We start from the raw sequence: 15,708 nt of genomic DNA on the forward strand, positions 1-15,708 counted from the left end.
AATCTCAAAATTCTATAAATTTGGCAACAAAGTGTGAGATGCAACATGTTGATTTTATTGGGGTTGAGGATTCTAATTTCATTATTAGCTCCTCAATATTAGAGATTGTCAAGGAGTTGATGTTGAGAACTACAAATTTGGGTTGTCCAAATTTTATGGAATATGTTGAGTTCATGAGTATATTGAACAAACAATCTTATTTGAAATACTTGTTTCTTTGGGATGGAAGAATACAAAGTCAGCCAATGGACTCGAAGACTTCAAAAGATCAACTCTCTTTAAGTATCATGGTGAAGACAACTCTTTTTAGTCAAATTATAACTCGGGGTCGATTTCTTTCCAAGTGGAGGGGACTGACGTAGAACGGTCGGTGGAAAAGTTCCTTGAGAAGTTGGAACGTGTTCGAAGGAATCCAAATCAAAATCGGAGTTGAAGTTGCTGTTTTTGAAAATTAAAGTTTCAGTTCCCTACTTTGACCGTCCATAACTTTTGATTCCCTCGTGTGTTTTCCTATTATAATATGTTTCCGAGAACTGATTTTGACCTAAAACTGACATTTGGAAAGAGATCAAAAAGGTGTCGTTTTGGTGTCCAACAGAGTTAATTAACTTTCATGCATGTTTTATGTTTCTAATTTTCCAATTCTAGTTTAATTAGGAGTTCAATTAGGGTTTGATTGTTTTTTCGGTCTATAAATAGTCTCATAAACGTTTGTAATTGATACATTCAGTTTTATTAATAAAATTCCTTGAGGTTTTCTCAATTGTTCTTGGTAGATTCCAAGTTTCTTGATTTCGTCGCGAACGAATTCAAGTGTTCTAGATTCCGCACTACGTCTATATCAATCTTATTTCAATCCCTTCTGCCTCGAAAGAGCTCGACCCGAGCGAACTTCATTGCAAAATGCCATAACTAGAGTGGAAAGCAAACAAATCGGCAACATTGAAAGTGTTGGACGTCCCTATATGAGTTGGTAGGTTTACCACATAAGCATTGTCATTGATCCTCTTCAAAACCTTAAAAGGACCATACTTCTTAGGCTTGAATTTGTTGTAGGTGCCCACTGAAAAATGCTCATTGCGTAAGAAAACCATAACCAAATGATCCTTCTCAAACAACTTCACACGTATATGCTTATCGACTGCCACTTTATACTTGACATTGGTTGCTTCTAGGTTCTTCTTGACTTCAGCTTGAATACTTTGTGATTCTTTAGCATAACCAAGGAACTTTGAATCGCGATATGAAATAATAGTCGAAGGCACCCTATGTAGCCGCACAATTTCTCCGAAAAACAAGTGTTCAATATGAGATGCATTCGACATCTTGCTACATGACAGGAAATGAACCATCTTTGAAAATTTGTCAACCACAACAAAAAAATAATCTATGCTACGCTAGGTCCATGGCAATCCCAGCACAAAATCTACAGAAAGATCCTCCCAAATGTTATTAGGTACAGGCAGGGGCATATGTGTGATTAAGGTTCGATCCCAACCGCAAATAAATTTCTCCCATATTTCATAAAAAAAATGAATAGAATGATAGATGTGGTTAATCATGTTTGCACGATCATTTGACGATAAAAGAAAGCTGTTTACTGCCACCAATCATTGCCTAATAAATGCCTAATTGGAGATGACCATGTCCATTAATCAATAATTGTCTCAAGATTGTTCCAGCACATTAGATCTTACTCCACAAATGAAATGAACTCGACATGCATATATATATATATATACACACACATATACATATAGCCTCATCATTCAATTTTTTGCAAAATTTAGAATATAATTTGTAAGAAATGAATGCTTTTGATTTTTAAAATATATGTCGTGCATGGGACTGACTACAATGATCATATATTTCGGACCATAAAATACAGTTTTATGATTCATTTTTAGTGTATGACATGTCATTTAGAAAAAAATGTCTCACATCCCAAAAAAAGTTATTCCGCAAAAAAGACTACTGTATATAATATACATGCACGTAATTTTGTATAAAATTATCCTCATAATTACGCATAAATGAACAATGTTGAATGTTTATTGTGTTTGTGACAACTAGTCATGTCACTTGACAAAAAAACATTCCAAATTGTGCGATAATATCAGGAGTCTTTTAAGTTGTCTTCATTGTTGCACGACAGCTGGTATATATTTTATAAGTAAAAAGGCAACTGGGTTCTCACATCTCCATCTATAAAACCCTAAACCTAATTGCACAATTCCCCACCCCTCAAGTAACAAAAATCTCTCACATTTCATAAGTTGCAAGTGTTAATTAAGAGATATGGCTTCAAAGGCTTTAGCATCAACCACTCTCCTCCTCTCCCTTAACCTCCTATTCTTCACATTTGTCAGCTCCAACTATGTCCCATGCCCACCACCACCGACCCACAAACCCCACTCTCCACCACCAACTCCCAAGGGCAAGTGCCCTATAGATACCTTAAAACTGGGTGTTTGTGCAGATGCTTTGGGGTTGGTTAAGGTTGTTATTGGATCTCCACCAGTGATGCCTTGCTGCACTCTCATCCAGGGTATTGTTGACCTTGAAGCTGCTCTTTGTCTTTGCACTGCAATTAAGGCTAATGTTTTGGGCATCAACCTCAATGTTCCTGTTTCATTGAGCTTGATCCTCAATAACTGTGGCAAGAAGGTTCCAACTGACTTCCAGTGTGCATAGAATCACTACTCTAACTATTGTGGGTTTTCTCCTTTTAGTGCGTGTCTTTTCTTTTGAAGTTCAGAATTTCATTATTACTATTGTTTTTGGTTGGTAGAGAAGACGCCTCGTCACCTCCTTTAATTTCTTATCCTCTACATTCTATTCTATTCTTGTACCAATATGGGCATTGTTTATGTGATAATAAATTGAGTTGATTCCTTGATTTTGGACTCTATAATTTTATTTAAGTAAAAGATTCAGAAAAAAATTCAAAGCTAAATTTCGATCCAAGTATGTCTTTCTATTACTATATTGTAGCCTAAGTTTTGTGGGTCTGGACTCTCAAATATAGATAATTCCATGTTTTAACAGTCAACAATGCATTTTTTTAGAGGATAACTTCTCGTAGTAACTCCGCAATTAAGCATGCTTCTACGAGACCACTATTGGGATGAGTGACCTCCTAGGAAATCAGAGCCGTGCGGGCACGATGTATCCACAGGAACCGGACAACCCAAAGCTGACGTAGGCAAAACAACAAAGGATCAAACCAACATTTGATTGAAACGATCAACATTGAAATCCACCAGAAATTTGAGAGAAAACTCTCTAGCAATTTGATATGTTTGATAAAATGACAGATAATGACCATTAGGGCCGGCTACAGTCCTAATATGATCTAAAACGTAAAATATAAAATTATAAAAATATCCCTAAAAATAAAAATGACCCGTTTGAGGCCTGAACAGATGAAATTTCATGAAAAGAGGGTGAGACTAAGGGCTAAAGACGTCAATTTATTGTAGGTGTCCACCGGAAAACTGTGGCAAGAAGGTTCCAACTGACTTTCAGTGTGCATAGAATCACTACTCTAGCTATTGTGGTTTTTCTCCTTTTGGTGTGTGTTTTTTTTTTTAAGTTTGGAATTTCATTGTTGATTTGTTATGCTATTACTATTGTTTTTGGTGGGTAGAGAAGACTCCTCGTTACCTCCTTTAATTTCTTATCCTCTAGATTGGATTCTATTCTGTACCAATATGGATATTATTTCTGTGATAATAAATTGAGTTCACTCTTTGATTTTGGACTCTATTATTTAAGTAAAAAATTCAGAAAAAATATTTCTATCCAAGTATGTCTTTATAATATTGTATAGCAGCCTCAATTTTGTGGGGTTGGACTCTCAAATATCGATAATTTCAGGTCCTAACCATTAATAAAGCATTTTCTTAGAGAATAACATATTGTAGTAAATTCATAGTTATGCGTGCTTCTGTGAGATAACTATTGGGATAAGTGACCTCCTAGGAAATCAAAGTTGTGTGGGTACGATGTATTTGCGGGAATCGGATAACCCAAAGCTGATGCAGACATAACAACAAAGGATCAAACCAACGTTTGATTGAAACGATCAACACTGGAATCCACCAAAATTTTGAGAGAAAAGTCTTTAGGATTTTGATATGTTTGATAAAATGATAGATAATGACCACTAGGGACAGCTACAACCCTAATGTGACCTAAAACATAAATATAAAATTATAAAAATACCCCTAAAACCAGAAAATGGTATGTTTCAGGCTTGAAACGATGGAATTTCATGAAAAAAGAGTGGGCCTAAGGGTGAAAGGTGCGTAGTACGATCCAGAATGTAGTTTCGCTACAGCCAGCCAAACTTCATTGAATTCGGACAACGTTGCACAAAATCCAGCCCAACCAACTCAAGTCCAATATCTAGTTGCTAAATCTGGTAAATAACTCCAACTTATGGGGCAGCCCTATATTCAGTCCCTTCTACCTCAAAAGAGCTCGACCTGAGCGTGCAAAACACCATAACTGGAGTGGAAAGCAAACAAATCAACAACATTGAAAGTGTTGGACATCCCCATATGAGTTGGCAGGTTTACCACATAAGCATTGTCATTGATCTTCTTCAAAACCTTGAAAGGACCATACTTCCTAGGCTTGAATTTATTGTAGGTGCCCACTGGAAAATGCTCCTGGGGTAAGAAAACCATAACCAAATCATCCTTCTCATACAACTTCATACGTATATGCTTATCGGCTGCCACTTTCTACTTGGCATTGGATGCTTCTAGGTTCTTCTAGACTTCAGCTTGAATACTTTGTGATTCTTTAGCATAACTGCCCACAACAACGCTAACTCCAGGAGCAGCTGGCAGGCGCACCAAATCTACAACATGTTTAGGAACTTGTGTGTAAACCAAGGCAAAACGAGACTTGCCAATAGCACTATGTACAACATTGTTGTATGCAAACTCTACCTGAGCAAGAGCATGATCCCATTGCTTGAGCCAATCAGTAGAAATACTGTGAATGAGGTTCGTAAGGGTTCTGTTCACCACCTCTGTCTGACCATCAGTTTAAGGATGTGCAGTGCTATTGAAGTTCAAAGATGTATCAAACCAGTTCCACAAAGTGAGCCAAAAATAACTAAGGAACTTTGAATCGTGATATGAAGTAATAGTCAAAGGCACCCCATTAGCTGCACAATTTCTCTAAAAAACAAGCATGCAATATGAGATGCATTCGACGTCTTGTGACATGATAGGAAATGAACCATCTTTGAAAATCTGTCAACCACAACAAAAAATAATCTATGGTACACTAGGTCCATGGCAATGCTAGAACAAAATCCCTAGAAAGATCCTCCCAAATGCCATTAGGTACAGGCAGGGGCATATGTGTGTCTAATGTTCGATTTCAACCGCAAACATATTTCTCCGGTATTTCATAAAAAAAAGAATAGAATGATAGATGTGGTTAATCATGTTTGCACGATCAGTTGATGATAAAAGAAAGCTGCTTACTGCCACCAATCATTGCCTAATAAATGCCTAATTGGAGATGGCCATGTCCAATAATCAATAATTGTCTCAAGATTGTTCCAGCACATTGGATCTTACTCCACAAATGAAATGAACTCGAGATGCATATATATATATATATATATATATATATATATATATATATATATAGCCTCATCATTCAATTTTCCGCGAAATTTGGAATATAATTTGTAAGAAATGAATGCTTTTGATTTTTAAAATATATATATATGTCGTGCATGGGACTGACTACAATGATCATATATTTCCGACCATAAAATACAGTTTTATGATTTCATTTTTAGTGTATGACATGTTATTTAGAAAAAAACTATCACACCCCAAAAAAATGTTATTCCGCAAAAAGACTACTGTATAAATATACATGCATGTAATTTTGTGTAAAAAATGAACAATGTTGAATGTTTATTGTGTTTGTGACAACTAGTCATGTCAATTGACAAAAAAAAATTCCAAATTGTGCAAATAATATCAGGAGTCTTTTAAGTTGTCTTCATTGTTGCATGACAGCTGGTATATATTTCATAAAAAAAAGGCTTTTGCATCAACCACTCTCCTCCTATTCTTCACATTTGTCAGCTCTAACTATGTCCCATGCCCACCACCACCGACCCACAAACCCCACTCTCCACCACCAACTCCCAAGGGCAAGTGCCCTATAGATACCCTAAAACTGGGTGTTTGTGCAGATGTTTTGGGGTTGGTTAAGGTTGTTATTGGATCTCCACCAGTAATGCCTTGCTGCACTCTCATCCAGGGTATTGCTGACCTTGAAGCTGCTCTCTGTCTTTGCACCGCAATTAAGGCTAATGTTTTGGGCATCAACCTCAATGTTCCTATTTCATTGAGCTTGATCCTCAATAACTGTGGCAAGAAGGTTCCAATTGACTTCCAGTGTGCATAGAATCACTACTCTAGCTATATATTGTGGGTTTTCTCTTTTAGTGTGTCTTTTTTTTTGAAGTTCAGAATTTCATTATTACTATTGTTTTTGGTTGGGACAATGCTAGAGACCCCAAAAATTTGACTCTCAAAAGTTCTCAAAATCTATGTGGCATTAAAATAGTCATTGATTAAAAACACACATATAGGGCCCACTTCACATCTAACACTTCACATTAAATGAGGATCTTTTTGGGGGTCAGTTTTTGGGGGTCTTAAGCATTATTCTTTTGGTTGCTAGATAAGACACCTCATCACCTCCTTTAATTTCTTATCCTCTAGATTCTATTATATTCTTGTCCCAATATGGGTATTGTTTCTGTGATAATAAATTGAGTTGATTCCTTGATTTTGGACTATATTATTTTATTTAAGTAAAAGATTCAGAAAAAAATTCAAAGCTAAATTTCGGTCCAAGTATGTCTTCCTAGTATTGTATTGTTGCCTAAGTTTTGTGGGCCTGGACTCTCAAATATAGATAATTCCAAGTTTTAACCATCAACAACGCGTTTTCTTAGAGGATAACATCTCGTAGTAACTCTGCAATTAAGCGTGTCTTTGCGAGAGCACTATTGGGATGAGTAACCTCCTAGGAAATCAAAGCCGTGCGGGCACGATGTATCCACAGGAACCGGACAACTCAAAGCTGGCGCAGGCAGAACAACAAAGGATCAAACCAACGTTTGATTGAAACGATCAACACTGAAATCCACCAGAAATTTGAGAGAAAACTCTCTAGCATTTTGATATGTTTGATAAAATGATAGATAATGACCACTAGGGCCGGTTACAATCCTAATATGATCTAAATCATAAAATATAAAATTATAAAAATACCCCTAAAAATAGAAAATGTCCCGTTTTGAGGCTTGAAACGATGAAATTTCACGAAAAAGACGGTGAGACTAAGGGCCAAGACGTCAATTTATTGTAGGTGTCCACTGGAAACTGTGGCAAGAAGGTTCCAATTGACTTTGAGTGTGCATAGAATCACTACTCTAGCTATTGTGGTTTTTCTCCTTTTGGTGTGTGTTTTTTTTTTAAGTTTGAAATTTCATTGTTGATTTGTTATGCTATTACTATTGTTTTTGGTGGGTAGGGAAGACTCCTCATTACCTCCTTTAATTTCTTATCCTCTAGATTCTATTCTATTCTATTCTTGTACCGATATGGATATTATTTCTATGATAATAAATTGAGTTGACTCTTTGATTTTGGACTATTATTTAAGTAAAAAAATTAAGAAAAAAATTGAAAGCTAAATTTCTATCCAAGTATGTCTTTCTATTATAGTATAGTAGCCTCAGTTTTGTGGGGCTGGAATCTCAAATATTGATAATTTCAGGTCCTAACCATTAATAACGCGTTTTCTTAGAGAATAACATCTTGTAGTAAATCCGTAGTTAAGTGTGCTTCTGTGAGATAACTATTGGGATGAGTGACCTCCTAGGAAATCAAAGTCGTGCGTGCATGATGTATCAACGGGAATCGGAGAATCCAAAACTGACGCAAACATAACAACAAAGGATCAAACCAACGTTTGATTGAAACGAAACAGTATTCTGTCGGTATTTACTTTACCGAGGAGCTTAATACTGACGGAAAAATTTTTTCGATAATTATTATTACCGACGGATATTTTGGGATTACCGACAGCAAGGGTAGATGGTCTTAATGTGGCACAAGATCTCCCTGTTGGCCGAGCAGCTGTCAACCGACGGAATCCACAGGCCAATCGTGGTAGACAGGTGCTGCAACCAGCACATCATGACGTCATGGAGGATGATTCTAATGTTGAAGAAGCCGTGGATGATGTGTATGGTGATGATGATTTGAAGTTTGATGAAGGTGGGATATTGTATGAAGAAAATTCAGAAAATTCTCAATTAGCCGAAGGAATTGAAACTAATCAAATCTCACAAATGCCCGAGGAGCATACATGTTCTAGTGATTTTACAGAGAAAGAGTTGGAAAATTGTTCAAAGAATATAATGTAGGTTGAGGTTATGGAGAGTAAAGAAGAATTCACAAGTCAAGTTTTGATCGAAGAAGAAGTTAGAGAAGAACTTATGCACCATAATGACAAAATTATTGTGATTGAAGATGCAGATTCAATTAAAGACCATATTATTCACGAATCTCAAAATTCTATAGATTTGGCAACAAAGTGTGAGATGTAACATGTTGATTTTATTGGGGTTGAGGATTCTAATTTCATTATTAGCTCCTCAATATTAGAGATTGTCAAGGAGTTGATGTTAAGAACTACAAATTTGGGTTGTCCAAATTTTATGAAATTTGTTGAGTTCATGAGTATATTGAACAAACTATCTTATTTGAAATACTTGTTTCTTTGAGATGGAAGAATACAAAGTCAACTAATGGACTCGAAGACTTCAAAAGATCAACTCTCTTTGAGTATCATGGTGAAGACAACTCTTTTAAGTCAAATTATAACTCGGGGTCGAGTTCTTTCCAAGTGGAGGGGACTGACGTAGAATGGTCTGTGGAAAAATTCCCTGAGAAATTGGAACGTGTTCGAAGGAATCCAAATCAAAATCGGAATTGAAGTTGCTGTTTTTGAAAATTAAAGTTTCAGTTCCCAACTTTGACCGTCCATAACTTTTGATTCTCTCGTGTGTTTCCTTGTTATAATATGTTTCCGATGACTGATTTTGAAGACCTAAAGCTGAGATTTGGAAAGAGATCAAAAAGGTGTCGTTTTTGTGTCCAACGGAGTTAATTAAGTTTCCTGCACGTTTTATGTTTCCAATTTTCCAATTCTAGTTTAATTAGGAGTTCAATTAGGGTTTGATTGTTTTTTCAGTCTATAAATAGTCTCATAAACGTTTGTAATTGATACATTCAGTTTTATTAATAAAATTTCTTGAGGTTTTCTCAATTGTTCTTGGTGGATTCCAAGTTTCTTGATTTCGTCGCGAACGAATTCAAGTGTTCTAGCTTCCGCACTACGTCTATATCAATCTTATTTCAATCCCTTCTGCCTCGAAAGAGCTCGACCCGAACGAACTTCATTGCAAAATGCCATAACTAGAGTGGAAAGCAAACAAATCGGCAACATTGAAAGTGTTGGACATCCCTATATGAGTTGGTAGGTTTACCACATAAGCATTGTCATTGATCCTCTTCAAAACCTTAAAAGGACCATACTTCTTAGGCTTGAATTTGTTGTAGGTGCCCACTGGAAAATGCTCTTTCCGTAAGAAAACCATAACCAAATGATCCTTCTTAAACAACTTCACACGTATATGCTTATCGACTGCCACTTTATACTTGACATTGGTTGCTTCTAGGTTCTTCTTGACTTCAGCTTGAATACTTTGTGATTCTTTAGCATGACTAAGGAACTTTGAATCGCGATATGAAATAATAGTCAAAGGCACCCTATGTAGCCGCACAATTTCTCCGTAAAACAAGTGTTCAATATGAGATGCATCCGACATCTTGCTACATGACAGGAAATGAACCGTCTTTGAAAATTTGTCAACCACAACAAAAAATAATCCATGCTACGCTAGTTTCATGGCAATCCCAGCACAAAATCCGTAGAAAGATCCTCCCAAATGTTATTAGGTACAAGCAGGGGCATATGTGTGCCTATGGTTTGATCCCAACTGCAAACATATTTCTCCGATATTTCATAAAAAAAATGAATGGAATGATAGATGTGGTTAATCATGTTTGCACGATCATTTGACGATAAAAGAAAGCTGTTTACTGCCACCAATCATTGCCTAATAAATGCCTAATTGGAGATGACCTTGTCCATTAATCAATAATTGTCTCAAGATTGTTCCTGCACATTGGATCTTACTCTACCAATGAAATGAACTGGACATGCATATTATATATATATAGCCTGATCATTCAATTTTCCGCAAAATTTGGAATATAATTTGTAACAAATGAATGCTTTTGATTTGTAATATATATGTCGTGCATGGGACTGACTACAATGATCATATATTTCCGACCATAAAATACAGTTTTGTGATTCATTTTTAGTGTATGACATGTTATTTAGAAAAAAATGTCTTACATCCCAAAAAATGTTATTCCGCAAAAAAGACTACTGTATATAGATATACATGCACGTAATTTTGTGTAAAATTATCCTCATAAACAATGTTGAATGTTATTGTGTTTGTGACAACTAGTCATCTCAATTGACAAAAAAAAATTCTAAATTGTGCAATAATATCAGGAGTCTTTTAGGTTGTCTTCATTGTTGCATGACAGCTGGTATATATTTTATAACTAAAAAGGTAACTGGGTTCTCACATCTCCATCTATAAAACCCTAAACCTAATTGCACAATTCCCCACCACTCAAGTAACAACAATCTCTCACATTTCATAAGTTGCAAGTGTTAATTAAGAGATATGGCTTCAAAGGCTTTAGCATCAACCACTCTCCTCCTCTCCCTTAACCTCCTATTCTTCACATTTGTCAGCTCCAACTATGTCCCATGCCCACCACCACCGACCCACAAACCCCACTCTCCACCACCAACTCCCAAGGGCAAGTGCCCTATAGATACCCTAAAATTGGGTGTTTGTGCAGATGTTTTGGGGTTGGTTAAGGTTGTCATTGGATCTCCACCAGTGATGCCTTGCTGCACTCTCATCCAGGGTATTGCTGACCTTGAAGCTGCTCTTTGTCTTTGCACTGCAATTAAGGCTAATGTTTTGGGCATCAACCTCAATGTTCCTGTTTCATTGAGCTTGATCCTCAATAACTGTGGCAAGAAGGTTCCAACTGACTTCCAGTGTGCATAGAATCACTACTCTAGCTATTGTGATTTTTCTCCTTTTAGTGTGTGTGATCTTGAAGTTCAGAATTTCATTGTTAATTGTTGTGTTACTACTATTGTTGGAACCTTCTTGCCTCTTTTAATTGTTGTGTTATTACTCCTCATCACCTCCTTTAATTTCTTATCCTCTAGATGATATTCTATTCTTGTACCAATTTGGATATTTTTTTACGTGATAATAAATTGAGTTGATTCATTAATTTTGGACTATATTGTTCTTATAATAAATTAAAGTTGAACGATTCAATTGACTAAATTACTATTTAATGATAAAATTAAATCGAGAACCATGAATAGCTCAGATAACACTTATGTGTGTGGTATCTCATGGAGGACTTCTCATCGTGGAGCAGAAAAATAAATGTTGACTTATCATCTGACACAGAAAAATAATTTTCGACTTCTCATCGTGGCACAGAAAAATAGGCTTCAACTTATCATGAATTTAATTGGTTTTGACTTCATCTATGGTATCATCCCTGAGGACCTGCGAAAGAAAAATGACGATGAATATAGAAATGCATGCATGATTTTGAAAAATGCGCTAGATATGTCCTAATGTCTACGAATGCTTAATTGGCAAACTGCCAGTGAACTAAGAGTCATGAGTCTTTGCAAACTACAACTGCTTGAATCTCTTATTCTTCTTGTTCCGCCCCGCTTTAACTTTTTTTTTTTGCTTTCATTACTCTGTCAATTGTAAACTTATGTTTGTGGGCATCTCTGATTATTTTTCTATCTTGCTTCTTCTGTTCTTCTTTTATTCTCACTATTGCCTGATGTTAGTTTTTCTCAGGCTTATGATGGTTGTCTCTATATCATAATCAATGGTCACCTTGGAATGAACGTTTTCTGTTGGCTGACTTGAAATTGTTTATTGTGACCACTGCTTCCACTTTAGGATTTTCAATCTTTGCGGAGAGTACATGCTACTAGATACACCTAAATAATTGGCTAGGATAAGCATCATACTAGCACCCACATCTTCATAATACTTGTTTTTTTCTACAAAATCTTATGTGTATGGCAAAAAAATAAGTATGTTTCATGTTGTGAGAAAAATGGAAATGAAGTTGAAACAAATGATGAATAAATGTGATAAATGTCATGAATCATGATTTTCAATACGGACCAAAATAAGAAATACACAAGTTGATAGATAGAGTTTTGGCATCCAAAACTCCCCCAGTTAAATATGTACAACAAGGACGAAAGGCAAACTAGAAGAATATCTAAACTGCCCCAGTTTAATAAAAAATATGCAAGTTAGTGAAGTTTTGGTTGGAAGCCAAAACTGCCCCAGTTTAATGAGTATAACGAGGATTGAAGGCACGTTGACAAAATACCAAAGATTCCTAATAAACGAAAAAATGAAAACGCGAGAGAAGTTACTGCATTGCCCCAGTTTTGTGAACACCTTTTAGCACATGTTGAACTCAACCTGACCATGACGAATAACTCGATTTGACCACTGACAAAAACGTTAGCCAAGGATTCTTCAGTAACTGACCACTTTTCGACCACCTAATTCCGTTGCCAAACCGAAAGACGGTACTTGTTGTGCCGGCTGAGGTACACTGCCCTTTTGGATTTTTGAACGCACCTAAATTTCTCTCATTTTTATCGAAGGAACCCTTTCAGATTTTCACCTTCATGGGATTTTTTTTGGGTACATCGTCCTTTCGGGTTTTCGATGCAATTATTGTCCCTAACTTTTTTTGGGAGTGCCCATACAGGTTTCACCACTGTGGGATTTTTTTTAGGTGTCGTACATTTTTAATGCATCTACGTTCACTAGATGAGACAATTTTTTTTGTCCATTGTCATGAGAATCAAAAAGCCACCTGAGAAAGCTTTCTTTACTACATAAGGCCCTTCGTAATTAAGAGTCCATTTCCCACGATATTCTCTGTGAGGGGGCAGAATCCTTTCCGCCACTAAGTCGCCCGCTTCAAAATTTTGTGGGTGGACTTTCTTGTCGTGTGTTCTCATCATTCGTCTCTGATATAATTGACCTTTACAAAGTGCCTCCATCCTCTCTTCTTCAATCAAGTTCAATTGCTCGTATCTTGCATTGACCCAATTTGTCTCCTCTAAGCTTGCTTCTATGGCAACCCGGAGAGATAGGATTTCAAACTTCGATGGGTAGCACTACTTCGGTCCCGTAGACTAATGAAAATGGAGTTCCACCCGTTGAAGTGCGCTCAGATGTCTTATAACCATATAGGGCATAGGGAAGCTTTTCAGACCAATATTTGTAAGTCACCACCATTTTCTCTATGATCTTCTTGAGGTTCTTATAGGCCGCTTCGACAGCTTCGTTCATCTTAGGCATGTAGGGTGTTGAATTATGATGTTTAATGGAGAAGTGCTCACACAACTCTTTCATCATTTTATTATTGAAATTTAATGATCCTTTCAGGGACTCCATACCGACATATGATATCTTTCTTCGTGAAACGTACTACCACACTACTCATTAGTCAATGGCCACCAATATGAATCGATGTCTATTGGAGGCTCCCAATGATGACATTTGATGACATATCTGATACAATCTTTCTCTATGGTAAACCAATAATATTCGGTTCAAATTATTTTCCTCATCATGGCATAGCCACTAGAATGAGTTATACACAACCCATCATGCACTTCTTTCATTATCATATTTGTCTCATCTATATCCACACATCGCAACAAAATCATCCCAGAACTTTGCTTATACAGAACATTGCCATTCAACATAAAGGATGCGAACAATCTTTGATGAATCCTCTTGTCATTTTCTGATGCTCTTTCTGGGTATTCCTTCTTTTCTAAATATAGTTTGTTATCATGAAACCATGGTTTTCCATCCGACTCCCTCTTTATATTCGAATAATAAGCACACTTCTCCTTTTTTTCAATCTCTATGACTTGAACTTGCCCGTTAGGATATAGGTCAAACATTGAAGCTAGTGTTGCCAGCGTGTTTGCTATCTGATTCTCTTCCCTTAGGATGTGATCAAACACGATGTCATCAAACAAATTCATCCCCTCTTTAATGAATCGGTGGTATGGTATCGATTTCTCATCTTTAGTCTTCCATTCATCATTCAACTGACAAATCACTAATTGAGAATCACCGTATACTTGCAACTTTCTGATTTCATTGTTATGGCTGCTTGAACACCCATGGTGCAGAATTCATACTTAGCTATATCGTTGGTAAATTCGAATTATCATTTGGCGGTAAAATGTATGACTTTTCGTTCTGGATAGATAAGAATGGCACCAACTCCTGACCCCACCATGTTGGAGGACCCATCAAACACCAAAGTACATCTTTCCTTTGCTTCCCTTTCTCCATCATTTAAAGATAGAGCCATCACGTCTCCATCTGGAAAAGCCAACATTCATTGGTTGATAATCATTGATGGCTCGGTCAGCCAGATAATTCGCTATGACACCACCTTTCATTGATTTCTACATGACATACACAATATTGTATTCTAATAGCAGCATCTGCCATTTCGCTATCCTCCCCAAAAGTGAAGGTTTTTCAAACAAACATTTCATCGAGTCCATCTTAGAAATAAGCCAAGTTGTATGGTAGAGCATATACTACCGTAGTTTATGCGCCGCCCAAGCTAAGGAATAACATGTCTTCTCCAACATAGAATATCGAGTTTCATAATCCGCAAACTTCTTACTTAGATAGTAGATGACATGTTCTTTCCATCTAGATGAGTCATGTTGCCCCAATACGCAGCCCATTGAGATTTCAGACATTGTCAAATAAAGGATCAATGGCCTTCCAAACGTAAGTAGTACCAACATAGGGGGACTCTTCAAGTACTATTTGATATTCTCAAAAGCCATCTGAAAATTATCATCCCATTCCACGGGGTTGTTCTTGTGCAATAGTTTAAAGATAGGTTCACAAGTAACAATCAACTACGAAATGAACCGAGCAATGTAATTCAAACGCCCTAGCAATCCTCTGACCTTTTTTTTCAATTTTAAAAAACGACATCGCCAAAATAGCTTGAACTTTCTCTGGATCCACCTCAATACCTCTATTGCTGACCATAAAGCCCAACAATTTTTAGATGTGGCCCTGAATGTGCTTTTAGATGGATTCAACTTCAACTGATGTTGTCTGAACTTAGGAATAACTTCTCAACATTTTGTATGTAATCCTCATCCTCCTTGGATTTCACGATCATATCATTAATATATATTTCAACTTTCTAATGTATCATATCATGAAATAGGGTAACCATAGCCTGCTGGTAAGTGGCTCTTGCATTCTTCAGACCAAATGGCATGACTTCGTAACAGAAAGTCCCCCACATGGTGATGAAGGTCGTCTTCTCTTGCTCCAACATTATTTAATTATACCCT

The 15,708-nt window shown here is 36.6% G+C and overlaps 4 protein-coding genes across 4 annotated transcripts; 3 read left to right on the forward strand and 1 right to left on the reverse strand.

Moving 5' to 3' along the window:
* Positions 1-2,298: 2,298 nt before the first annotated feature.
* Positions 2,299-2,854, forward strand: LOC119982111 (14 kDa proline-rich protein DC2.15-like). Its single transcript, XM_038825319.1, has one exon. The coding sequence runs from the start codon at positions 2,299-2,301 to the stop codon at positions 2,692-2,694; it is 396 nt and encodes a 131-aa protein (XP_038681247.1). The 3' UTR covers positions 2,695-2,854.
* Positions 2,855-4,266: 1,412 nt separating this feature from the next.
* LOC120009468 (14 kDa proline-rich protein DC2.15-like) lies at positions 4,267-6,450 on the forward strand. Its single transcript, XM_038860087.1, has 3 exons — positions 4,267-4,306; positions 4,453-4,681; positions 6,057-6,450. Exons 1-3 carry the CDS (start codon positions 4,267-4,269, stop codon positions 6,448-6,450), a joined length of 663 nt encoding a protein of 220 aa, XP_038716015.1.
* Positions 6,451-10,891: 4,441 nt separating this feature from the next.
* LOC119982069 (14 kDa proline-rich protein DC2.15-like) lies at positions 10,892-11,287 on the forward strand. The gene has a single exon (XM_038825251.1). The coding sequence runs from the start codon at positions 10,892-10,894 to the stop codon at positions 11,285-11,287; it is 396 nt and encodes a 131-aa protein (XP_038681179.1).
* A 2,624-nt stretch (positions 11,288-13,911) lies between these two features.
* On the reverse strand, positions 13,912-15,093 carry LOC120009476. Its single transcript, XM_038860093.1, has 3 exons — positions 14,964-15,093; positions 14,608-14,701; positions 13,912-14,482 (listed from the first exon to the last, which is right to left on the reverse strand). The coding sequence occupies exons 1-3, from the start codon at positions 15,091-15,093 to the stop codon at positions 13,912-13,914; spliced, it is 795 nt and encodes a 264-aa protein (XP_038716021.1).
* Between the last annotated feature and the right edge of the window lie 615 nt (positions 15,094-15,708).

The sequence above is a fragment of the Tripterygium wilfordii genome, chromosome 2 (assembly GCF_013401445.1).
Source record: "Tripterygium wilfordii isolate XIE 37 chromosome 2, ASM1340144v1, whole genome shotgun sequence".
NCBI classification, from domain to species: domain Eukaryota; kingdom Viridiplantae; phylum Streptophyta; class Magnoliopsida; order Celastrales; family Celastraceae; genus Tripterygium; species Tripterygium wilfordii.